Genomic DNA, 26,723 nt, shown 5'->3' on the forward strand with positions numbered 1-26,723 from the left:
ATATTTTGGAAATGTTTTAAAAGGAGGTAGAATTTGAGAGTAACTCCCAAATGGGAAAAGAATCAAGTGAGTTTTTCTTTGAGCTTTTGTATAAAAGTATCATCAACACATTTATGGAAAAGTTTAACAGATTACAAAGGGAACTGTTATAAACAATCTCTGACCTAAGTAGTATGTGATCAAATGCACGAATAAAAGACAAAAAAATTAAGTATGATTTCATCTAAATTTCTAAAAGATGTAAAAATAGACACCTTTTCTTTGTAGTAGAAAAGAGCATTAAGATATGTAGTGACAGATAGTAGTGAAATTACATAGTTTATGTAATCCTTCAGATACCTTAACTTCCTAATCTGTAAAAGGGCTAGAAGAGTAATTGTTCTTTTTATCCACAAAAGGTCTGATTGTGAAACAAATGGTTTGAAGTGTTTTATAAATATAAATTCTTTAAGTGCAGCCAACTAAAATACTAAATTCATTATGTCAAGCAGAACATTATAGTTCATCATTACAACTAGAAAGAAACTGGCAACATGCAGATATTTGCCAAATATTAATATAATGGAACAAAACAGAAGTAGAATTTCTTCTTCATGCAGTAGTTGGGAAGGAGAAATAGAGATGTTTTATCACTTCTTAACTAAAACACGTCTATGCTGGCTTTTAAATATTGTTAAAAATATCACCAGAGACCAAAACAGAAGATAAATTTCATTTCTATATTTCAGAAAACCTACTTGAATACACTTTGAAACAAGAGTACAACAAAATAGAATATACTTCAAATGTTGAATATACAAACTATTATAGTTCAAATCTGAACACTGGTATTTCCCTCATAAACTTCAACTGAAAAAAAGAAAGAAAGAAAGAAAGAAAACTCCAGGTATTAGAGCTACCTGACAAAAATTCATGCTGAGCCTGAACTTCCAAGTGACAGCAGAACTGAAAATGATATGTCTGCACAAATGCCAGGGCTGAGTGACACAGGCATGTTACAGCAAAAGGCCAGAGCCAACTGTTAATCTGTCCACAATTAAGAAACTGACAGACTTAAACTACCATATAAAATGTTACATGTAAATTCTATAACAATACTGTGCTAGGTACAAGATTTTTAAAATTTTTCTTTTAATAAAAAAGCTTTACACAAACAAGCCATTAGCTTATTTCAAGAAAGAAAACCGAAAATTAGTCTAAGGCCTTTGTTTTAAATCAGCTTAAGCTATATGATATATATATATATGTGTGTGTGTGTGTGTATATATATATATATATATAAAAAATCGCACTAGATCTTTTTTTGCTATCCTCTTTCTGAAGTTTTTGGGATCCATTCTTCAATTCACATTCTAAAATACCTATATTAGCAGAGTCTTCACATAGCACCAGTTAAGTGAGAACTGTGCGAACACAGTAATAATTGCTGGTATGCATATAAAATGCATCAAAAATTGCTATATGTAACAATAAGATCACCCATCCCAACCCCTCCCACTGAAAACTATATAACCTCTTACAGAATGTTAGTGTTCCAAGTCTTAGTGTAACTTGATATCGTAGTGAGCTGCTTGGTCCCTTTCAATCCTTTTTCTTATTGATGGGTTCAGTTGTTTCCTACTGTAAGAGGCAGTTTTCTGTCAGCATCTCAATATGTAGTTCATTTCCCACTGAAACATGGGATAGGTAATTTATTTCCAGTAAGTCTGATTGTTTTCGTATATGCATTAAAAATGTTTTAAACTCTTCTTTGACTTTTCTTGATGACTTCCCTTGCAAATGTTTATGTCAGTACTGCCACTAACAGCCTGAAGTCCATGGTGGAGCTGCTATTTTATTTCTCACATGTCACTAGTCCTTCTGTTTTCATAGTTACAGGAAGGGCAATAGCTGAAGGCGCACTGACAACCACTACGTGGGTCACTGTCTTATTTCCATCTGCCGGTTTTTCTTCTACTAGCTGCAAAGTTTTCACATCATGTTCTTGCTTTTTTGCCACTGCTTCCGATTTAACCTCTGGCCCCTTTATGACTGCACTGATAACTCGAGGAGGGGTCTGGCCAGATGCCTGCTGAGTAGGCACTGATAGTCTCATTACAGGTGTACCATGAGCTATTGAAACAGGGGTAAGTGCTCTCACAGCCAATGGAGTTCCAACAATGTTAATGCTTCCTGATCCAGTCAGATTTGACTTTGTCTGCAGTTGACACTGTGCAAGCTGTGTAGCTGGGATGGTAATAATTTTGGCAGGCTGCATGGTGATTTTGTCTCCATTTTCAGTAGAAGCTGGCATCACAGTAGGGATTGTCTGAATGACTACCTTTGGAGAGGTCGCTGTTGTTGGACTAGTGCTGGTTATTAATGGTGCACCTGCATTAACTGACTGAACTGCCACAGTTGAAATTTTCTGACCCAATGATGTCATTACAACAGGTACCTGCATTGCCACACGAACTGTCCTAGTACATTAGAAAGAAAAAAGCTGATTATATTTAGTGCCAAATGAGAAAATAGGTCTCCTGAGTAAAAGATTAATACAAATCCAAAATGTGTAAAACTAGTGCTCCCAAATTTTACAGAGGTACTGGCAATTCCTGATGTCTGACACAAACATACCATGACACAAATATATTTTAAAAACTAGGCCGGGCGCGGTGGCTCAAGCCTGTAATCCCAGCACTTTGGGAGGCCGAGACGGGCGGATCACGAGGTCAGGAGATCGAAACCATCCTGGCTAACATGGTGAAACCGTCTCTACTAAAAAAAATACAAAAAACTAGCTGGGCGAGGTGGCGGGCGCCTGTAGTCCCAGCTACTCGGGAGGCTGAGGCAGGAGAATGGCGTAAACCCGGGAGGCGGAGCTTGCAGTGAGCTGAGATCCGGCCACTGCACTCCAGCCTGGGCGACAGAGCAAGACTCCGTCTCAAAAAAAACAAAAAAAAAAACAAAAAAAAATACTAAAGCCTACATTAAGCTCCATCTATAAAACCATAAAAACCAATTCAGGTAATTTAAGACATCTACTCTTTTTATTTTTTTTTTGGAGATAAGGTCTCCAAAAGGTCTGTCGCCTAGGCTGGAGTACAGTGGTGCAATCTTAGCTCACTACAACCTCCAACTCCTAAGCTCAAGTGATTCTTCTGCCTTAGCTTCCTGGGTAGTTAGGACTACAGGTATGTGCCACCACGCTCAGCAATTTTTTATTTTTATTTTATAGAGAGGAGGTCTATGTTGCCAAAGCTTGTGTTGACCTCCTGTCCTCAAGCAATCCTCCTGCCTTGGCCTCCCAAAGTGCTAGGATTATAGGCGTGAGTCACGGAACCCAGCAAGACATCTATTTTAACAACAATAAAAAATATAATTAAAATATCAAGCACTTTTCAAAGTCCTGACAACACTGGGTTCTTAGAACACTAATATTAAGCAAAGGGACATTTTGCTTTCACCAAGGAGACTTTTCAAAAAAGTAAACACATTATAACTAATGGTTTGCCTCACTTACCTTGGAGCTGCTGTTGCTGACACAGATGCATTGGTAGTAGGAGACCTGGATGAAGCATCGTGCCCAGGGGAAGTGATATTCACAACTCTAGCGACACCCTTCTCTGCTCTGGAGCAGTTTATAGGGGATGAATTTTTTCCACTGCGAACAGACGATGCTGCTTTCAGGAGACTTTCTGCAGACAGTGACACTCGTTCTAATGATTTTTCATCAGTAGCTCCTGCTAAATCTTCATTACAGGTTTCACTTTTGTCATCATCTATAACCACTATGTTTTTGGGCATATCCTTGAACTGATATACAAGCCTCTGTCCCTCAACCTTTGCAAGAATTCCCCTTTGGTAGTAGTATCTGTAAAGGGAAAATGTACCAAATGAATCAAGTATATTATTTCTCCACCCCACTCTACCTCCACCAAAAAGACTATGTACAGTGCATACTAACAGAAACATTCCCTTATCCCTAATAACAGATGAGAAAAAAACAAACTCTTACTGCCTAGACTGCTCAAAAGGTTACAAATTTAGAGTAGGAATCAGGTTGGAACCTGGCGCCAACGTCCTACAAACTTAAGATCTATAAAGTAGCTGAAAGTTCATTCTTTTTCTTAAAAGAAATAATTTACCTTACCATTGAGTATTTTACTATACTGACACTGGTAGAAATTCTTTTCTGATTTACACAGGTTATAAAAACAAACTGATATTACTGGAAAAATTATCTAAGCCACACTTAAACTTAGTAGAGATTTGCGAATACTGTCACATAAACCATGTGTTCACTTAAAAACACCTTTAATTAGAAGAAGCCATGTACTTTCCAATGAAAGAATTTTGTGGGTTTATCAAACTGATATAATTTTTTTTTTTTGAGACGGAGTCTTGTTCTGTCGCCCAGGCTGGAGTGCAATGGCACAATCTTGGCTCACTGCAACCTCTGCTTCCTGGGTTCAAGCGATTCTCTTACCTCAGCCTCCTGAATAGCTGGGATTACAGGTGAGCACCACCACACCCGGCTAATTTTTGTATTTTTAGTAGAGATGGGGTTTCCCCGCGTTGGCCAGGCTGGTCTTGAATTCCTGACCTCAAGTGATCGGCCCGCCTCAGCCTCCCAAAGTGCTGGGATTATAGGCATGAGCCACCATGCCCGGCCAAACTGATAAAACTTAAATTTTCCTATCAACATAAATCCATTTATAACAAACTCCTAAAAACTAAAATACAAATTAACTTTAGAAACCATAATTTGTTTAGGCTTAATTTTTTTTTAAGCCTACAACTTCACAATTTCTATTAAGAAATAGTCCTAAGTACAAAAGCATATTTTCTGCAAAAATGAATTTTCCAATTATGTTAAAATTATAAGCATGTAGACCAAACTCCTATCTCCCCATCTACTTCCAAATCTAAGATGCTCCTCTAGAATATCCCCCAAAGTTAAAAGTTGTAAAGGATTTTCAGCTTCTCTTTAAACAGCTAATAGACAATATAAAGAAATACATAAATTTTGTGTGAATACTAGCTCATTTGTGTTTTTACCTCAAAGCTCGTCCCATGGTTTCATAGTTCATGTCTGGTTTGTTCTTATGCTTTCCCCAAAGCTTAGACACAGCCTTTGAATCCACCAGCTTGAATATGCCTTTTTCTCTCTGAGTCCATTTAATATACCTGGGACAAGTATTTTTATCTTGAAGTAGATCTAAAAGAAACTCCCACAAATAGGTTGTGTTTCCTTTAAAAACAATGACAGACATTGATTACAAATTCATTAACATAAATACATAATTAAAAGCAAATAAAGTGTCCTTCATCGTAACTTTAAAATCCTGAATATACTTGTTTCTACATTTTTTTTTTTTTTTGGAGATGGAGACTTGCTCTGTCATCTAGGCTGGAGTGCAGTGGCACAATGTTGGCTCGCTGCAACCTCCACCTCCCAGGTTCAAGCAAGTCTCCTGCTTCAGCCTCCCGAGTAGCTGGGATTACAGACACATTCCACCACACCGGGCTAATTTTTGTATTTTTAGTAGAGACAGGGTTTCACCATGTTTGCCAGGCTGGTCTTGAACTCCTGACCTCAGGTGATCCGCCCGCCTAGGCTCCCCAAATTCTGGGATTACAGGTGTGAGCCACTGTGTCCAGCCTGTTTCTACTTTTAAAAAATGGTATCCCCTACGTATGCTTACAGTTACGATGCTAAAATACAGATTCTGGCATTTGTACTATTACATATCACCCTATCCTCGATTCTGAGTTCAGTAAAGGCAAAGGCATAATTGCTTAGGCAAAGTTAACCTGAATTAAACAGAATCAAATTTATTAGTTTATACAGATTTTTTTTTTTTTTTTTTTTTTTTTTTGAGGCAGAGTCTCGCTCTGTCGCCCGGGCTGGAGTGCAGTGGCGCAATCTCGGCTCACTGCAAGCTCCGCCTCCCGGGTTCACGCCATTCTCCTGCCTCAGCCTCCCGAGTAGCTGGGACTACAGACGCCCGCCACCTCGCCCAGCTAGTTTTTTGTATTTTTAGTAGAGACGGGGTTTCACCATGTTAGCCAGGATGGTCTCGATCTCCTGACCTCGTGATCCGCCCGTCTCGGCCTCCCAAAGTGCTGGGATAGTTTATACAGATTTAAACTCTGAATAAAATAAATTTGTTTATACCTTTATCATATGATAACCCTAAATTCCATGATCAAAATTCATCAAAAGGTACTTAGTAATTTTGTTGGACAGGCAAGCAAAATGCAATGAAATGTGTAAAACTTTTAGGCATCAGACCTAGGATCTTTTTGTAAGAAACTTACTTTTCTTTGGTTCACCTACAGGCATGAACTCTGAGGTACATATATTATAAGTGCAAACTACCCTCAACCCTTTAAGCATTTTCTTATCATTTTCCTCTGTACTACCAGTCAATTAAGACTTGATAGCAAAGAACATTACTGTTGGCTGGGTGTGGTGGCTCACGCCTGTAATCCCAGCACTTTGGGAGGCTGGGAGGCGGGCGTATCACCTGAGGTCAGGAGTTCGAGACCAGCCTGGCCAACATGGTGAAACCCCATCTCTATTAAAAGTATAAAAATTAGCTGAGCATGGTGGCGTGCACCTGTAATCCCAGTTACTTGGGAGGCTGAGGCACGAGAATCGCTTGAACCCAGGAAGCAGAGGTTACAGTGAGACGAGATCGCACCACTGTACTCCAGCCTGGGTGACAGAGTGAAACCCTGTCTCAGGAAAAAGAAAAAAAAAAAAAAGAACATTATTGCCTCTAAAAACAGATTGAAGAAAAAATTTCTAATCGCTTTCTACTGATTACACCCAGTAGACGGAAGATAATATTTAAAGGATTTCATTGTCTATACTTATATCTTAAAATCTGAAGTCCTAAAATGGAAAAATATGGTAATTCCTTAAAACTTGTCAAGTATTCATCAAATGTTAACTATAACATTAGCTCTGGATTACACTGCTAGAAAAATTTTAAAACGAGGAAATATTAGAATATTTCTGCAGAACAAAATGCTTATTCATCACATATCATGCTTAAGGAGATGAATTTAAAACTTGGTCCCTGCCTCAAGGAATTTATAATTTAGTTGAGAAGGGAAAAGAAAGCAGATGACAAGTTAAACAACAATGCAAGAAATAAATAACAATTTGAAACAATATAAGGTCTATCACAAAGCAATGCATAATTAACTATATCCCAAATAATCATAGAAAATGTCTGTGGGATTCCAGGAGTGAAAATAAAGTGGATTGAGAGGCCATCATGAAGTCTTGGAAGATGGCTAGGATGTGCATAAAAGAACAAAAAGGAATCTGGGTAAGTAAAATTTAAAAATTAATCCCAAAAGGAAGAAAGTATCACACTCTTTTTTTCCCTTATTAAGGAGTGGAGAGTAGTGGGCAGCGGTCATGAGAAGAGGCTTCTCAGGTTGTTTGTATTTTATTCCCTTCATAACCTCTAGATGCCAAGTTCTTATTAATAGAAGAACAGAAGGCTGGGCATGGTGGCTCACGCCTGTAATCCCAGCACTTTGGGAGGCCAAGGTGGGCAGATCACCTGAGGTCAGGAGTTCATGACCAGCCTGGCCAACATGGTGAAACCCTATCTCTACAAAAATATAAAAATTAGCCAGACATGATGGCAGGTGCCTGTAATCCCAGCTACTTGTGAGGCAAAGGCAGGAAAATCACTTGAACATGGGAGGCGGATGTTGCAGTGAGCAGAGATCACACCACTGCACTCCAGCCTGAGCAACAGAAGGAGACTCTGTCTCAAGAAAAAAAGAAGAGAAAAGAGTCCTGAAACGGCCACCACTATGCCAACACCTTCAATCAAAATACTGATGTTTTTTCTCTAGCATTTCACTTTCACTGTGGCTTTCTCTGAAAATCCAGTAAATTCATTAATAACGCAGAATTGAACCCATTATACATTTGTTGACCTAAAAAAGCTGACCTTTGGCCGGGCGTGGTGGCTCACACCTGTAATTCAGCACTTTGGGAGGCCAAGGTGGGCGGATTACCTGAGGTCAGGAGTTTGAGACCAGCCTGACCAACATGGAGAAACCCCATCTCTACTAAAAATATAAAAATTAGCCGGGCGTGGTGCCACATGCCTGTAATCCTAGCTACTCGGGAGGCTGAGGCAGGAGAATCGCTTGACCCCAGGAGGCAGAGGTTGCGGTGAACTGAGATCGCGCCATTGCACTCCAGACTGGGCAACAAGAGCTAAAATCCATCTCAAAAAAAAAAAAAAGCTGACTTTCAACTTCACAATGTTACAGTTGTATCTCTAGGACTCTATTACATCAGCATCACTACCTAAAAACTATTAAAACAAACCATGTATAAACTTCAGTTACATAAAAATGTGTAGCTGGGGCATTTTTATTTTGTTCACATAGTAGTTTAAGTGTGAGTAAAGATTTTATTCTGGAAGAAAGTTTTGTATAACATAGACAATGCCTTGCACATAAGATATCTGAATGTTTCCATGTTTTGAATTAAACTCATCAAAAGCCCTCAGATTATCTTTAAATACTCACTGCACCCATGTTGCCATCCCCAAGTTAAAATGAACAATTCTAAGGAGGCCAAGGCTGAAGGATCACTTGAGCCTAGGAGTATGAGAATAGCCTAGGCAACATAGGGGGACTCGTCTCTACAAAAAATTTTAAAATTAGCCAGACATGGTGGTATGTGCCTGTGGTCCTCCCTAGCTACTTGGGAGGCTGAGGCAGAAGAATACTTTAGCCTGGGAGGTTGAGTCATGATCATGTCACTGTATTCCAGCCTGGGTGACAAGAGTGAGACCCTGTCTCTAAAGAAAAAAATTATTAAAAATTCTATTTCTGATTTTAGGGAAAACAGGATTCAGAAAAAGAAGCTTTACCAGGTAACAAGGAATTTGCCTATGACAAATATTATTATCACAATTTTACAGAAGAAAAAACACTGGCTGGATTTTGAATATAGGTTTGACTGTAATAGCTTTAATTAATTACATTATAACACACTGCCTCAAAATTTAATACAAGACTGAAATTGTAATGAGATATGATTTAAACTGGTAAAAACTGGTCACAGAGTTTTTCTCCAGTGTTAAGTAAAAGATGTTCAAGTATAAGTGACACCACTGAGGATAAGAATTATTTAAAAGACAACAGTAGTAACTGTGTATTTATAGTTTAGTTTTCTAATACTTACTGCTATGTTAACTTTTAAAGTTTTCAATATAAATTAAAAGAGGAAACCTTAGAAGTGTACAACAACCAAAAACAAACAAGGAAATAAGAAAAGTATCCTAAGCCTCTCCCAAATTGGGTCACCAGTTCCTGAATAAGTGTTCAATGTCACTTTTTTTTTTTTTTTGGCCTATCAAAATACCAAATTTCTTGGAAGGCTTACTGGAGACAATTTTTTTTTTAACTAGACTTAATTTCTGTTTTAATTATTTAAAATTATTAACTCAAACCACCTAATAAGGACAGAATAAATTTAAATATATTAATGTAAAATTTATCCAACTATTGCATATTGGTCTGCAAACACTTATTCATGAAAGTGATAAATTTTTGGTTATCAGACTGGCAGACAGAACACATCTAAAACCACTACTGAAATGATACTTTGTCAGAATCTGAGTGACAAGAAAATTAAAGGCCAGGTATGGTGGCTCATGCCTATAATCCCAACATTTTGGGAGGCCAATATGGGAGGATCGCTTGAGGCCAGGGCAAAATAGGGACATCCTGTTTCTACAGAAGATTTTAAAATAAAATTTAAAAAAAGATAATAAAAAAGTAATAAAAATAATATTAAAAAGAAATGTTACTTGAAATCATCTTACTCGACAAATTAAGAAAGCACAGAATGGGGGAGGTTTGGTGCTGTTTTTATCTTTAATCAGGATACACGAATTCTAAAGCAAAAATAGGCAAGGGGCAGTGGCTCATGCTTATAATCTCACCACTCTGGGAGTGTGAGGCCGGAGGATCTCTTGAAGCCAGGAGTTCGAGACCTGCCTGGGCAACAAAGCATGAGACCCCATCTCTTAAAAAAACAAACAAAAAAAATTAGCTGGGTGCGGTGCTGTGTGCATGTAGTCCCAGCTACTTGGGAGGTTATAAGCAGAGTAGTACAAGGCTGCAGTGAGCTACGGTCACGCCACTGCATTCCAGCCCTGTCTATAAAAGTCAGTCAATAAATAAGCAAAAACATGGTTTTGTTCTGAATTGTGACTGATGTGACTGAAATTTGTTGACTGGAAAATTAAAATTTAGCTTGCCTTGAATTCTTGCATTGCTTCTAAACAGTTAAGAAGTTATGTATCAGGCTAGGTGCAGTGGCTCATGCCTGTAGTCCCAGCACTTTCAGAGGCTGAGGCGGAAGGATCACTTGAGCCTAGGAGTTTAAGACCTGCCTGGGTGACAGAGTAAGACCTCATCTCCACAAAAAACTAAAAAAAAAAAAAAGAAAAAAAAATTAGCTAGGGATGGTGGCATGCGCCTGTGGTCCCAGCAACTCAGAAGGCGAGGCAGGAAGATTGCTTAAGCCCAGGAGGTCAAGGCTGCAGTAAGCCATGATCACACCACCACACACCAGCCTGGGCAACTGAGCAAGACACTGTCTCACAAAAATAATAAAAGAAAGAAATTATCTATTAGAAACAAGGCTTCGTTGTAAACCCCTTTGAATTATGGGTAGCTATATATGAGGATGGGTGCTATTATACACACACATATCCCCTAAGTCAAGGGTTCTTGAGAATATGTATCAGACATCCTTAGGACTTTTTCCAAAAGTCCCTATATCCCCCATGATACAACTATGGCTACAGAATCTCTGTGGTGTAGGAACTAGGTAAAGGTATTTTGAAAAAGCTCCCCCCATGATGCTGATACATCCCTTATTAAGAACTATTACCAACGACAGTATTCTCATATGTGCATGTACTAGAAATAATTTTCTTACAAATGCAAAAATGTCACCTGACTGAAAAAAAATCATCTCACTTCCAAAGCAACCCTCCCCACATTACCTTTTCCTTCTCTCGGTTTCTTCTTTATACCTAACTCAGGAGACCCATTGGAAATTGGTGATTGCTGGGTCTTTGGTTTACGGCCAACTGAAAAAATAAGATATTGAAACCATACATTGAAAACAAGAAAAATATGAGAGGCACGATTAGCAGACTTTCTGATTACACATTATTCATTTAAATGGACACTAATTTGTAGATAAATATACTCTGTATGAAAAGCTGCTTCTAAAAGGAGTATTAAAAACACTTCCGTGTTTTAGATTATAGCAGTAAGTAGTAATCTCTGTCATACACATTGGCAGAACCTCGATTGCCATATACATTGGTCAGAGCCTTGATTTGCCAATCTTTTTTTTTTTCTCTTTTTTTTTGAGATGGAGTCTTGCTCTGTCGCCCAGGCTGGAGTGCAGTGGCATGATCTCGGCTCACTGCAACCTCTGCCTCCCAGGTTCAAGCAATTCTCCTGCCTCAGTCTCCCAAGTAGCTGGGACTACAGGCGCCCACTACCACGCCCAGCCAATTTTTTGTATTTTTAGTAGAGACGGGGTTTCACCATATTAGCCAGATGGTCTCGATCTCCTGACGTCGTGATCCGTCCGCCTTGGCCTCCCAAAGTGCTGGGATTACAGGCATGAGCCACCGTACATGGCCTTGCCAACCTTTTATATTAGTATAGCAACAGAAACAAATCCTAGTAAAAACTTAATTTGTTTTCTGTTCTATAGGATTGGGAGAAACAGCTTTAGCAACTTATTGCAGAAGATCTGATAATTTGCAAAGCCCTTTGAACTCAAATGAGGAAAAGTAAAAAATATCCAACACTCTCTACTGCTCTGGATCAGTTAATTCACCAGAATGTAAGCATAAGTGTTTCAATTTCCCTACTTCCACATGAAGATACATTACAAGGGTAAAAAAACTTCCAAGTGATTTTTTATGTCTAATAAAGGTTTGTGTCCTTCCCTTTTGTTCCTCCTCATTTTTGCCATAAGACTCTCTCAGACAGACTAGCATCCACAATGAATAGAAAAAATAAGGGCTATGTACTTTTCTACATGAAAGAGGATTAAGCCTGAATGAGCTACATTCAATCCTGAGCACAGATGGATGAACACTGGCAAGTGAGAGGCAGACTCAAGAAATAAACTGGAAATATTTAAGTATGCTGTATTTTAAAATCAAATACACACACACACACACATACATATACTTTTCTTTTTAAGAGATGGAGTCTCACTCTGTCACCCAGACTGGAGTGCAGTGGTGCGAACATGGCTCACTACAGCCTGGGTTCAAGCAATCCTCCCGCCTCAGCCCCCTAAGTAGCTGGGACTAAGGCATGCACCACCATGCCCGGCTAATTTTTATATTTTTTGTAGAGACGGGTTTTACCATGTTGCCCAGGCTGGTCTTGAACTCCTGAGCTCAGGCAATCTGCCCGCCTCAGCCTCCCAAAGTGCTGGGATTACAGACCCGAACAAATATATTATTACTGATTTGGTGATTGTTCTACATCTGAGATTTCTGATGTCACTCTATTCTTCATTAGAAAACATTAGATTAATTATATTAATCTATATAATTAATTATATAAAGAGCTAATTAAAGCATTTGAACATCTGTATTTCAAAATGCACAGATATACTTTAGAATTCTGGTAATTCTAATCAAGAAGTCTGTTTGTAACAAAAAATAAAGTTCACTGGTCTCTGTTAGAATATAGCTTAATCACTCAATTTAAATAATATTTATACATATGAATCCGACAGTAATAAAACATCTTCAGCATCTCCTAAATTCTAGCACAAAAACCCAATTTAGTAGACAAGTTAGTGCAAAAAGGTTTAATTTATTTTCTCATAAAGTGGCACGTCCAAAGTCATGTTCCTTGATAAATTTCCTCCGTAGGAAAATGGGTTCTATATTCATATTAACTTTCAGAACACCATATGCTATCTTCTCTTGGAAGATAGCAAGACACAATGTACATTAGTATATTAAAGGATCTCAAAAAAAAAAGAGGGACCGCTATTAAAAAATAACCTATCTAAGTTTGCATATCCCAAATGTACTTAACCACAAAAATATAAATAATGATGCTCTTACTCTTCATTGTCTCCCTTACGGTAATAAGTACAGACAGAATGGTTACATGTATTTTTTTTTTTTTTTTTCTTTGAGACAGGGTCTCACTCTGTCACCCAGGCTGGAATGCAGTGGCACAATTATGGCTCACTGTAGCCTCCCAGGCTTAAGCGATCCTCCTGCCTCAGCCTCCCGAGTAGCTAGGACTATAAGCATGTGCCACCATACCTCGCTAATTTTTTTTAATTCCTCGAGATGAAGTCTCACTATGTTGCTCAGGCTGGTCTTAAACTCCTGAGCTCAAACAATTCTCCTGCCTCGGCCTCCCAAAGACAGGTGTGAGCCACCACACCCAGGCTTGTAATTTTTAAATGGTCATTAAGAGCTTTCACAGAAATAAATAAAATTGTATTAAATTGGCATTCCTAGTTTATAGAATATCACATCCTGGCTCCCTACATGGCCCGTTTTTCATGGTCTTTTCCATCTTCCTTTAAATGTGTGTGGGTTTTTTTTTTTTTTTTTTTTTTTGAAACAGAGTCTTACTCTGTCACCCAGGCTGCAGTACCCTGGTGTAATCTCAGCTCACTACAACCTCCACCTCTCAGGTTCAAGTGATTCTTCTGCCTCAGCCTCCTGAATAGCTAGGACTATAGGCATGCAACACCACGGTCGGCTAATTTTTGCATTTTTAGTAGAGACAGGGTTTCATCATGTTGATCAGGCTGGTCTTAAACTCCTGACCTCAAGTGATCTGCCCACCTGAGACCCCCAAAGTGCTGGGATTACAGGCATGAGCCATCGTGCCCAGCATTAAATCTAAACAAACATTTCTTAAGTATTTTGTGAGAGCTCTCATTGGATGCAACCAGCCAAGTGCTATAGTAGGCAGTGGGTAAATAAGGCTATTTCTATGTATGCCTTTTGTTTTTAAATGATTACATCAGGAAGTAATTCTTCCTCCTAAATTCTCTCATGTATACCTCTCTTGAGATGCATATAATCTATATGTATTGCAAGTGGGAAGACAATGTCTTATTCTCATCTCCCTTACAACAATGACCACAGAATGGTACACACTGTGGCAATCTGAAACACTGTATTTAATGAATAAAAGGAAATACCATTATTTCAAATGCACCTTTATTTTTACCTTTATTTTACTCTAAAATGTGAAGAGTTAGAGAAGAAAGGAGAATTAGATGAGTACTCAATTACTTAGAATGTCATTTCTTTCCAATTTTACCCTTGATTTCAACAGAAAAAGACTCACTTACTGCCCATGTCCTCAAGATGTTGAAAATGTGCTACTGGGATGAGGGGAGCAGAAATTTCAGCAGGAGTCAAATAGTAAGTGGAAATGCTCTTTACCCACTTGTGAGTTTATGCTAATCAGAAGTCTCTATCAGCAAGCTTAGTGTTTCAAAGCAGAAGGTATTAAGGTAAAAATAGCATGATTTATAATAAATGATATATATAGTATATTATATATCATACTATGTATCATATATTGTATATAGTATATGATATAAGTGACATATATAATATATACAGTATGATATATATCTCTCTCTCTCACTGTTTATTTAGGTTTTTTGAGATAGGGTCTTGCTATGTTGCCCAGGTTGGCCTCAAACTCCTGGGTTCACGCAATCCTCTCACCTCCTGAGCAGCTGGGACTAAAGGTGTGTCTGTCTTTTTAAAAAATATCCATGAAAGCAAGAGAAGACAAGACTTTGTAAAATAAAGAATAAAATGGTGTGTGTGTGGTTTTTTTTTAAGTAACCAAGTACCCATAAAAGGATCAATAAGGAGAAGATGGAGTAAGACAAGGTGCAGGGAATCTCTGATCTGCCTTCTGTGTGTCGAACACCTGTTAGATATCATTGTCAGACAATTATCCTCAAGCCTTACATACTAACTCCTTTAAACAGTATGAGTATGTTAAAACACTAAATTAAAATCTCAATGTTGATTATTTGAGAATATCTAGTTAAGATAACATCAATCTTAAATCTACAGCATATACTATTTTCTATGTCCCTTGATGAGGAAAAAGGTAAGAAAAAAATTTTCACCTGCCTTTTCAGAAATGTATAAATATACTCTACCTTTTTTCTTTTTCATTGGTTCATGGCTATCTGGTGATGTTGGAATAGGAGAGGTATCCATTGGTTCAGACTCTTCAGTTGACACCTCCACTACAGTTTCTGTAATGACATCTGGCCTCATAGCAGCATGGATAAATTCTGGAGTTGATACACAAGGAGGAACAAACACTTCCACTATAAAAAAAAGTTGAAAAATTAAAATTTCCCACCCCCATCAATGTTTCTTATGTGGACAGTTCAATATTTAGAAGAGATGAGATTTATTAAGAATTAATCAAAGCAGGATAAGAGCTAATTTGCTAAATAGTCAATATGATTTAAACTATACCAGGAAAATAAATGCAAGGAAAATCAACTTAAAGGAAAAATGTTAATTCTCTGGGTAAAGCAAGGACCATGAGTAGTCACCCCGCTCTTTCACACTTATACTTTCAAACTCAATGTAGAAAAATTCTAAATTATTCTAACAGTTGTGAAAGCATTTGAAAATAATAGTATAATAGTGAGTTAGTTAATAATTACTTTCTATCCACTCAGCCATCATTATTTTTTAACAGGTAATATGTGGCTCAAAATTTCAAAGATTTGTAAATATGTACTCAGTAAAACATAAGCACCTATAGTTCATTTTAGAATATGAAAAGGAAATCTTGCTCATTACAGACAAGAAATATTACCTTTCAGTATTTAAAGTTTTATTTAATGTAAGCATCCTGATGTTTTAGTCACCAAAACAGTAGGTACAGATTGTTATCTTGTATTCTAGCACATACAATAATGTTGCTCTGGCTTCCTTCGAATATGCACAAATAACCAAGACAAGACATTTCTATTTCAATTAAGAGATACACTTAATACATACTATCTTAGATTAATAGATTGACCAAAAATGCTGCAAATTTATTCTCATATCTCTGAGTAATACACAGGATTCTATTCAAATTAAGAAGTATGGTTGCTCTTATGGTAAATCCCAACGAGAAGGTGAGCCAGTCTTTTTGTATCAAGTCAAATTAACATTTAGGCATTAAATTTAGGACAAATCAGAATTGTACAAAATGAATATCAAAGTTGTTCTTAAAGACTAAGAGGGACCACAAAAAAATAAAAACTCACAATCTGAAGAATGTGTGAAAAATATGGCAAAAGTTCCCTTCTCTCTCTACCATGTGTGGTTCTCTGGAGTTACTGCCTGTTTATCATTGAATAAAGGATTGAAAGTGGTCCTAACAGGCAACTGCTCCCATCTATTATACTATGAAGGACTATGAAGGCTTATAACTTGCCTAGAGTTAAGGAAATAGACATTACAGTATAAATAGCTATTTAATAAATATTTGTCGGCCGGGCGCGGTGGCTCAAGCCTGTAATCCCAGCACTTTGGGAGGCCGAGACGGGCGGATCACGAGGTCAGGAGATCGAGACCATCCTGGCTAACACGGTGAAACCCCGTCTCTACTAAAAAAATACAAAAAACTAGCCGGGCGAGGTGGCGGGCGCCTGTAGTCCCAGCTACTCGGGAGACTGAGGCAGGAGAATGGCGTAAACCCGGGAGGCGGAGCTTGCAGTGAGCTGAGATTCGGCCACTGCACTCCAGCCTGGGTGACAGAGCGATACTCCCTCTCAAATAAATAAATAAATAAATAAATATTTGTCTACCTATAGCGGGTATTTTCTGTATCCTTTGTTATGAAAATTAAGTATTTAAGACTTGGAGGCCTTGACAAATAAAGTTCAATTACTGCTGTCATATATTCATGTATAAGGTATCTTTGAGAATTCCCAACAATCCCCTTGGATTAAAAAAACAAAACTTTATTTTAGACATATGAAGTAATATGACACGTTTAACATAAGAATGAACAGTTCACATACCAGGACTTCTTGAATCCCTCAAGCAGGTAGGAGATTCCATATGAAGCAGGGCTTCAGCAGCTTCAATTGTCTTATCTGTACAGTGTGCATTACTGCTATGAACTGATGCTTCCACTGGAGGAAAAATAAGTTCTACTCAATTAAAAATACACTAAACACATGACTAAAACATATTACTAAGAAAAAAACATTCACTCCTGAAAGAGAAATGAAAACTAAATAAATATAAAATAACACATGAGTAACTCTAAGCCACTGATATCTATTTGTCTATATAAATTACAGAAATAATTTTTAAAAAGCTAGTATCTACATTTTATAAAATGAATACCGATATAAAATGAATGTTGATTATAAAGTAACCAATGACATTGATTAGAAATTACTGAGAAGTTGGCCAGGTACGGTGGCTCACGCCTGTAATCCCAGCACTCTGGGAGGCCAAAGAGGGTAGATCACCTGAGGTCAGGAGTTGAAGACCAGCCTGACCGACATGGTGAAACCCCGTCTCTACTAAAAAATACAAAAATTAGCTGAGCGTGGTGGCACACACCTGTTAATTCCCAGCTACTCGAGAGGCTGAGGCTGGAGAATTGCTTGAACCCAGGAGGTAGAGGTTGCAGTGAGTCGAGATCGCACCACTGCACTGCAGCCTGGGCGACAGAGTGAGACTCTCAAAACAACAACAAAAGAAATTACTGAGAAGTTTCTGAATCTTACTCAAATGAAAACAAAGAAAGATCCTTGAAAGTTGAACCCTGCATCAATTTTAGGCCAATACTAACTTGTAGGAAGGGAAGAAGGGGCAGGGAGAGGCTGGTTGTAGATTAACAACTCTGTGAGGGCAATTACGTATTTTGATGTATCATGCCAAGTTAATTTAATTTAATCAATTAATTCAATTCTTACAGACGCTCTTGAATGACTGAGTAAGCCCTCCATATCCAAGGGTTCCGCATCAGCAGATTCAACCAACCTCAGATTGAAAATATTTTTAGTAGAGACGGGGTTTCACCGTGTTAGCCAGGATGGTCTCGATCTCCTGAGGCAGGAGAATGGCGTAAACCCAGGAGGCGGAGCTTGCAGTGAGCTGAGATCTGGCCACTGCACTCCAGTCCGGGCGACAGAGTGAGACTCCGCCTCAAAAAAAAAAAAAAATTGCGGGGGAGGGAGAGGCAATAAAAAAAATACAACAATTAAAAATACAATGTAAATACTACAGCATTTTCATTTTGTATAAGGGACTTGATTGCACATTCTAGGATTTTAGTATCTGCCAGGTGGAGGAGGCATCCTGGAACCAATACCCCAGGTATACTGAGGGACGACTGTACTCTCCAGGCACAGCTGCCTAAAGATGGATAACAACATGCATTAGATTTACCGCCAGAGTACTTGGGAACTTTCTTTAAAATTAACCTTGCTCTCTTCAGAGCCTCAGTGGGTTTTAACCTAAGACTTTTTCTTAAGAGTTTACTCTTCCCACGAAGCCTTCAAATTCTACCACCCTTTGTATTTCTCTTCTTCTAGCACTTCCTTTATGCTTTGCTGATTATGTTACTTGTAAACAATGTGTACAGCAGTGGTTTGGGCTTTCAGGTCCAACAGCTTGGGTTCCAGTCTCTGCCACTTATTTCTGTTACCTGAGGTAAGCAACTTAATCTCTATCAAACTTCAACTTCCTCTTTCATAGAGCAAGAATATGATAATTTCTTATCATTCCTATAAGACTGTAAACTTCTTGAGGTCTGGGGGGCTAGCTTAACCAATCCTTACATATGCCATGGTTCCCAACATAGACTTTTCATGGAGCAGACATGCAGTTTTTTTTTTTTTTTTTAGACAGAGCCTCGCTCTGTTGCCCAGGCTGGAGTGCAGTGGCATGATTTCGGCTCACTGCAACCTCCACCTCTCAGGTTCAAGAGATTCTCCTGCCTCAGCCTCCTGAGTAGCTGAGATTATAGGCACATGCCACCATGCCCGGCTAATTTTTGTATTTTTAGTAGAGACGGGGCTTCACCATGTTGGCCAGGCTGGTTTCGAACTCCTGGCCTCAGGTGATACAACAGCCTCGGCCTCTCAAAGTGCTGGGATTACAGGCATGAGCCATCATGCCAGGCAGATATTTCTTTTATGTACTGAATTAAGGACAACCCACTGACCTTACAGGAAAATCAGCAATTCAAGAACAAATGTTATTATCTTAAAAATATATTAATTTCACATCCTGATTTAAAATATTGAATAGTTATTTTGGTAAGAGGTTCTGAGGCCGGGCGCGGTGGCTCAAGCCTGTAATCCCAGCACTTTGGGAGGCCGAGATGGGTGGATCACGAGGTCAGGAGATCGAGACCATCCTGGCTAACACGGTGAAACCCCGTCTCTACTAAAAAAAACAAAAAAAAAAAAGTAGCCGGGCGAGGTGGCGGGCGCCTGTAGTCCCAGCTACTCGGGAGGCTGAGGCAGGAGAATGGCGTAAACCTGGGAGGTGGAGCTTGCAGTGAGCTGAGATCTGGCCACTGCACTCCAGCCTGGGCCACAGAGCGAAACTCCGTCTCAAAAAAAAAAAAAAAAAAAAAAAAAAAAAAAAAGAGGTTCTGAAACATGAATATTTAAGAGTCTCTACTTGACAGATTTTTCTAAGCTGTCCCCTAAAGGAACTAAAAGTAAATGTTTATACAAATTTCATAAAGTCATATTACAAATTCATAAGCAATACACACTAACGATATGAATCTTTTAAAACTGTTTCCAGGAAACTTTTAATTGGGGGGAAAAAATCCAGTTAGTCTCAAAGTTCCCTAAATGCTAAAGCCTCAGTCTTAAACAACAGTCATTTGGAAAGCATTTATTTCAAAAACCCAATGACTGTTTTACCACCTGTTGCACATCATCCACAAGGTACTGGGTCTCTCCAGTTGCTCTTTCCATTTATGGAAATCTGTTCAAAGCTAAATGGTTCCAGAGAGGCAGCCAAACCTCTAAGTAAATCTATCTTTAGGTGACCCTGCTTACTCTTATCTGCAGCTTCACTGAAGCAAAGGATTCAATCAGCCTGTGTAGTTCAACTTTAAGAAAACTTAGCATTATTAAATATAAGATTATTATACTCACTTATTTTTCTCAATTATTTTTTTCAAAATGCCTCCCTACAATACTCACATACACTAAGGAAAAAAAACCTTGAAAAGCAAATTCTCCAGTTTTTAAAATTTATTCTAGCAAGCATTCTCTTTAAAGTCTGCTTGTGTTGCAGTTTAGCTCTTGTCTTAGGTGCTATTAATAAACTATCCTGGGTAAACTAATTCCTTATGTAATTATATTAAGACACACCCTAAAACTTTACCATATTAAAATCAGAGCTTCAAGTATTCAATAATAATACAGCAAGAGAATTTTACCAGATTTTTTAATGTTTCAGCTTATAAACAAAATGAAATTTGCCTAACAGTTACTTACATATTACGTGCCCTGAATTCTTAGGTAGTTTGAGGCACATTTTCAAAACCATGATTTTGTGTTATTAAAATTGTTATGTCAATGGAAGTTTCTTCTTCAAGGTGTAATTTTTGCACATATTTCTGACCTCGATTTCCCCTTCCCCCCTAAAATTCAACATAATATATCTCAGAAATATTTTATATTTAGAGTAAAATACATACACTTACTTAGAAAATTTACTCATTCATACTTTAAATTTAGGATGAGAACATAAAATAAACATCAATTACCTATGAAGTTACCAGCCAGAAGATCTAATACTCTATGTACAACTGACAAATGGTTGCTGACATTTACCATGTGCCCAGACCCTGTGCTATAAACCTGACACATGTGTGAACAGATCGCCGGCCTCATGAAGCTTATACTACTATAGGTTGGGCATGCCCTTAGGACCAGAAGTGTTTCAGATTTCGAATTTAAAAACAATGTATCTGCACTATATATTTCCAGCTGAATATCCCAAATCTAAAAATCCAAAACGCTTTAATGAGCATTTCCTTTGAGTGTCACATCAGTGCTCAAAGTTTTGGATTTTAGAACGCTCCATCTATAGTTCAGAGAGCATCAAAAACATAAATGGAAGATATTTCAAAACTAAATAAAAATGTCAAATAAACTTACTTTGTAAGTTAAAAGCATGTTAAGAGGAACACTGATTACTTTTTTGCTGCTTACTAATTTTATCTCGTCATTTTTATTTACTAACTAAAATAATGCAAAACACAAAAATCTAAGAGCCTATTCTCAGATCAATTTATAATAATGTACTAATGCCAGTTTCCAAAACTTAACACATTTTGTAAAAGTAAGCACTATCTTTTTATTTTTGTTTACATAATTAACTTTTTACAACAGAAATTTAAGAAATATTTCTCCTACTTGTTTCTATAATTCAAAAAAATGCTCTTTTGTTCAGATCAATAATTCAAATAAAATTTCAGCTATAATTTTGCACATTTCTTAAGAATAAGCATGAATTGGCCGGGCGCGGTGGCTCAAGCCTGTAATCCCAGCACTTTGGGAGGCCGAGGCGGGCGGATCACAAGGTCAGGAGATCGAGACCATCCTGGCTAACACGGTGAAACCCCGTCTCTACTAAAAAAAAATACAAAAAAATAGCCGGGCGAGGTGGCGGGCGCCTGTAGTCCCAGCTACTCGGGAGGCTGAGGCAGGAGAATGGCGTGGACCCGGGAGGCGGAGCTTGCAGTGAGCTGAGATCTGGCCACTGCACTCCAGCTTGGGTGACAGAGCGAGACTCCATCTCAAAAAAAAAAAAAAGAATAAGCATGAATTTAACAGTGTTGTGCCATCAAAGTAAGAGCTGAAAAGTAGAATTCCTTATCTTACTTAAAACTTGACTTACTGGTATCTTTCTATATCTACGAAATTTATGGAAGGAAAAAATAAATAACTCATTTTAAAAATAGAAAAATGGAGCTAAAAGTAGTCTGACAGGTATCATTTTCTAGTTACCACTGGTAGTGGACATTGTTGGTCAATCCCCCTTGAAATAAATTTCAAGAACTGTTTTACTTTTTATTACAGTACCAAAAATAATATTTGCTCATACCTTCATTTAATATTGGTAAATATCTTCTTGTTCCATTTCTATCTTTCTAATCAACTGGTGTTTGTATGGTACTGCAGACTATTCCAGACTCACTCAACAGCTGTTACAAAATACCAAACTTGGTAATTAAGTCTGACAAGAGGCATACCTCTCAGCTTTGCATAACAGAATGCTGGCAATGGATCTAGTTCATAAAAATGTTCTCAAGTCAAAAATAAAATTTAGTAGCAATTTAGTTTGAGAGCAGTGAAAAAAAACTAGAAAACACTTCATTAGGTGATAGTGGTATTCCCCTATAAGCAACACTATAAACTAACAGTACAAGGTCTTCACTCAACTACAGTACTGATTTACCACTACTTATCCTCTAAAGCCCCAAAGCAATACCAGTAATAGGTAAATGAAGAATGCAATGAAAAGGTGGAAAAGGTAATTAAAGGTCTGGAACACTCCATCTTTACCTTTTCCCCCTTGACTTTTTAATCAATATACTTGCATTATAAAGTATAAAAAGAAAAAAAGAATGGCTTTTCTTTTTTTCAACACTCTCAGAGGGGGAGAGCAAACTGCCCTCTGCAAGATGAAATCAACCAGAAATTATTTTCTAAACCAGAGCTGTCTGATAAAAATAAAAGCCACATATAATTTTAAATTTTCCAGTAGCTACATTTGTAAAAGCAAAGGAGAAATTAATACCTTCATTTAACCCAGGACATTGAATATTTTATTTCAATGTGTAATCAATATAAGGAAGTTTCCCACTGCTTGTTTTTGAGTTTAAATTAATTAAAATTTAAAAGTGAGTTTCTTAGCTACATTTTAAGTACTCAAATACATGTGGCTAGTGGCTTCCTTATAGTACAGACCTAAAGAACACTGTAATTCAGCTATCCTCCAACCTTTTTTTATCAGAGGACACTTTTACACTCAAAATACTGAAGACCTCAAAGAGATTTTATCTGTATTTATCATATTTGAAATTACAAAGAAAACTTCAAAATTATTAATTCATTTAAAATAATACATCCATTACTGCAAACACAAGTAATATTTTTTATGAAAAATAACTTTTTTGAGACAAGGTCTTGCTCTGTTGCTTAGCCTGGAATGCAGTGGCATGATCATGGTTCACTGTAGCTTAGACTTCCTGGCTGTGATCCTCCCACTTCAGCCTCTCAGGTAGCTGGGACCACAGGCATGCGCCAACACAACCAGCTATTTTTATTTTTTTTAAGTGACGGAGGTCTCAGTATGTCGTCAGGCTGGTCTCAAACTCCCAGGCTCAAAAGATCCTCTTGCCTTGGCTTCCCAAAGTGCTGGGATTACAGGCATGAATCACCATGCCTGGCCAAAAATAACTTTAAAAAAACAAAAAGTGAGTAACTTTGTTTTATATATTTTTGCAAATCCTACTATACTTGATTTAATAGAAGGCAGGTGGATTCTCCTTCCTCTTTCAATCTATTGGAATAACCCATCTATACATAGCTCCTAACTCCTCTGTACACTTTTGAAAGTGAAAAGGTAAATAATGTCTTAGTATTATTTTCAAAACAATTTTGTCTTTACAGATCCTGTGAAAGGCTCTTGGGACTCCCGGAATCCAGGTCAGAGCGTTTGGTTTTTGAGAAGCGCAGCTGTACTTCATAATCAACTGTAATTAATAACAACCAAATTCTATCCCCAAGCTTATATAAGTTTTAGCTTCTAAACATAAACATCAGTGTGTAGATGACAAATTATGATTCGAGGCTGGGAGCTGTGGCTCACGCCTATAATCCCAGCACTTTGGGAGGCCAAGGTGGGTGGATCACCTGAGGTCAGGATTTCAAGATCAGCCTGGCCAACACGGTAAAACCCCGTTTCTACTAAAAATACAAAAATTAGCCGGGCGTAGTGGCTCACGCCTGTAATCCCAGCTACTTGGGAGGCTGAAGTGGGAGAATCACTTGAACCTGGAAGGCAGAGGTGAGCCAAGATTGTGCCACTGCACTCCAGGCTGGGCGACAGAGCAAGGCTCCATCTCGAAAAGTAAAATAAATAATAATAAGAAAGAACAATTACGATTCTATAAGTTAAACAGTATTTGTCTACTCACATATAGTTTTTAAAAAAGCTTTTCTTAAGCATTTCTTTGCATCTTTTTGAACATTTTGCTATAGATGTCACAAGGAATCAATCATTTTACACAATTACCAAACACGAGGAATCATTTTAAATAGTTACCAAAAACATTCTGCTGCCTGCCCTTCTCCACCAACCAAATTTGTTTCTAAAATAGTTTTATGTTGAATGATTCTGACTGGCTATTTACACACGGACTGATGTGACCATGTAACTCAGTTTTTACATGAATTTTAGTACCAATGCTGCAATGATTTGTGAAGGGTAATTTCTTAAATTCCTTTGCAAATGAGTTTTTTTTTTTTTTTTTTTTTTGAGACGGAGTCTCGCTCTGTCCCGGGGCTGGAATGCAGTAGCACGATCTCTGCTCACCGCAAGCTCCGCCTCCCGGGTTCACGCCATTCTCCCGCCTCAGCCTCCCGAGTAGCTGGGACTACAGGCGCCCGCCACCACGCCCAGCTAATTTTTTGTATTTTTAGTAGAGACGGGGTTTCACCGTGTTAGTCAAGATGGTCTCGATCTGCTGACCTTGTGATCCGCCGCCTCAGCCTCCCAAAGTGCTGGGATTACAGGCGTGAGCCACTGCACCTGGCCCAAATGAGCTTTTTAAAAAGAAAACCAGTGTCATTCCTTGAGTTTCATTTTAATGCATCTATTCACATACTGCTTTTAACTTTTTTTCATACTGCTAAATTTTTTTCAATTTGATCTTTTCAAGATTGAGACTACATATTCCAATTTACAATAAATCAGAAATGATTTCAATTTCATAATCAACTTTAATAATAGGTTTTGTCAGTGAAAATATTTAGGCTAACTTTCCAGAAAAATTTCACCTTCATTTAATAACTGCATTGTTCACCAAAACTTCTGGTTACCTTATTTCGCAAATGTGAAAAAAAAAATAAAATAAGAAAAGACAAATAAAGAAAAAAGTCAAGGAAGGTATACTAGAGAATAAGGCAGAAATCTTCCAGAAAATCCAGACTGTACCTATACCATACTTTCACATAAATATTAGGAAAGTAACAATGCTAGACATTTGTTTTTTCCTATATTAAGCTATATACACTAGAAATAAGCCTAAATTAGTAAATAAACCATATTACAGACTTAAACATATGAAGAGCCTCAAGTTACAATTTGGCACACATTTTTATTTTCAAAGACTGGATAAAAAAAGTTAACCTCCCAATTACATAACGAACATATAGACATATTCACTCACATGGTGTAATATTAAAAAAAAAAAAAAACCCAAGGAGAAGCCTTACCTTTCCATTAAGTACTTCCAAGCCACTTATTTTAGAGCTTTAAAAGTCATTAGGAATCATCTAGTCAACCCTGTCCTCCAAGAGAAAATGAAGCCCTAAAGAGGTTAAGTCACTAGCTAGTTTAGTGACAGCTAGATATAGATCCTCAACTCTTCAGGGTCAAGGCTCATTCTCATATATCATATTGTCCATGAAAGTTTTCTAAAGTATTTCGAGACTTTACTACAAACATACTTTGTAAAATGACAGTGAGTTTTAATAAATAACTTTATTTATTTCATCCTTTACTCAAGACTCCTCTGGCAGCATGTTTATAGCTAAAGGAATGCATACATGATAATGCCTCTAAAGGAAGAAAATAAAATCAAAAGTATATTAGAGCTTAACAGCTACCTTAACATGTGTAGCAACAGTGATAATATTAAGTGTTATATACTTGCTTAGAAACAAGTTATGCTTGGCCGGGCGCGGTGGCTCAAGCCTGTAATCCCAGCACTTTGGGGGGCCGAGACGGGCGGATCACGAGGTCAGGAGATGGAGACCATCCCGGCTAACACGGTGAAACCCCGTCTCTACTAAAAAAATACAAAAAACTAGCAGGGCTAGGTGGCGGGCGCCTATGGTCCCAGCTACTCGGGAGGCTAAGGCAGGAGAATGGCGTAAACCCGGGAGGCGGAGCTTGCAGTGAGCTGAGATCGGGCCACTGCACTCTAGCCTGGGCAACAGAGCGAGACTCCGTCTCACAAAAAAAAAGAAAAAAGAAAAAAAAGAAACAAGTTATGCTGAAAATATTAACCTAAAGCTTATCTCCTCTAGAAGTTGTATAAATACCATTCTACACTAATCATCAACCCATTACAGCAATCACTGGAGCTATTTTTTACATTTATACATTATATAGATTTTCACGTGTCTCCCCAGACTGTAAAATCTTTGTGAGGACGAATTCTCTCTCACACTTGATGACTTCCCTCAAGGAGATAAAAAGGTATTCTGTCCATTACACAAACACAAACTTTAGAAACATTATCCTACCAATGCTATTGAAAATTGGCAGCAATAAAAATTTAGAATCATGATTCCTAATCTTCTGGGCCATCTTTCCTCCCAAACTCTTTTTTTCTTTTCA

The 26,723-nt window shown here is 37.9% G+C and overlaps 1 protein-coding gene across 15 annotated transcripts in view; it reads right to left on the bottom strand.

Annotated features, from left to right (window-relative positions):
• Positions 1-700: 700 nt before the first annotated feature.
• Positions 701-26,723, bottom strand: part of ELF2 (E74 like ETS transcription factor 2) — a 130,688-nt gene continuing 104,665 nt past the window's right edge. For 5 of the 15 annotated variants that reach the window (XM_033215283.1, XM_033215284.1, XM_033215294.1 and 2 more), the window contains 6 exons: positions 17,123-17,236; positions 15,248-15,385; positions 11,049-11,135; positions 5,041-5,233; positions 3,503-3,853; positions 701-2,459 (listed from right to left, as the gene is read on the bottom strand). In XM_033215283.1, the coding sequence (XP_033071174.1) occupies positions 1,835-2,459; positions 3,503-3,853; positions 5,041-5,233; positions 11,049-11,135; positions 15,248-15,385; positions 17,123-17,236 (1,508 nt within the window). In that variant the 3' untranslated portion in view covers positions 701-1,834. Of the gene's footprint in view, positions 2,460-3,502; positions 3,854-5,040; positions 5,234-11,048; positions 11,136-15,247; positions 15,422-17,122; positions 17,237-26,723 lie in introns of all 15 variants that reach the window. The other 10 variants (XM_033215281.1, XM_033215291.1, XM_033215292.1 and 7 more) reach the window with 3 other exon arrangements.

Source organism: Trachypithecus francoisi, unplaced genomic scaffold, assembly GCF_009764315.1.
Source record: "Trachypithecus francoisi isolate TF-2019V2 unplaced genomic scaffold, Tfra_2.0 Lachesis_group1, whole genome shotgun sequence".
NCBI classification, from domain to species: Eukaryota; Metazoa; Chordata; class Mammalia; order Primates; family Cercopithecidae; genus Trachypithecus; species Trachypithecus francoisi.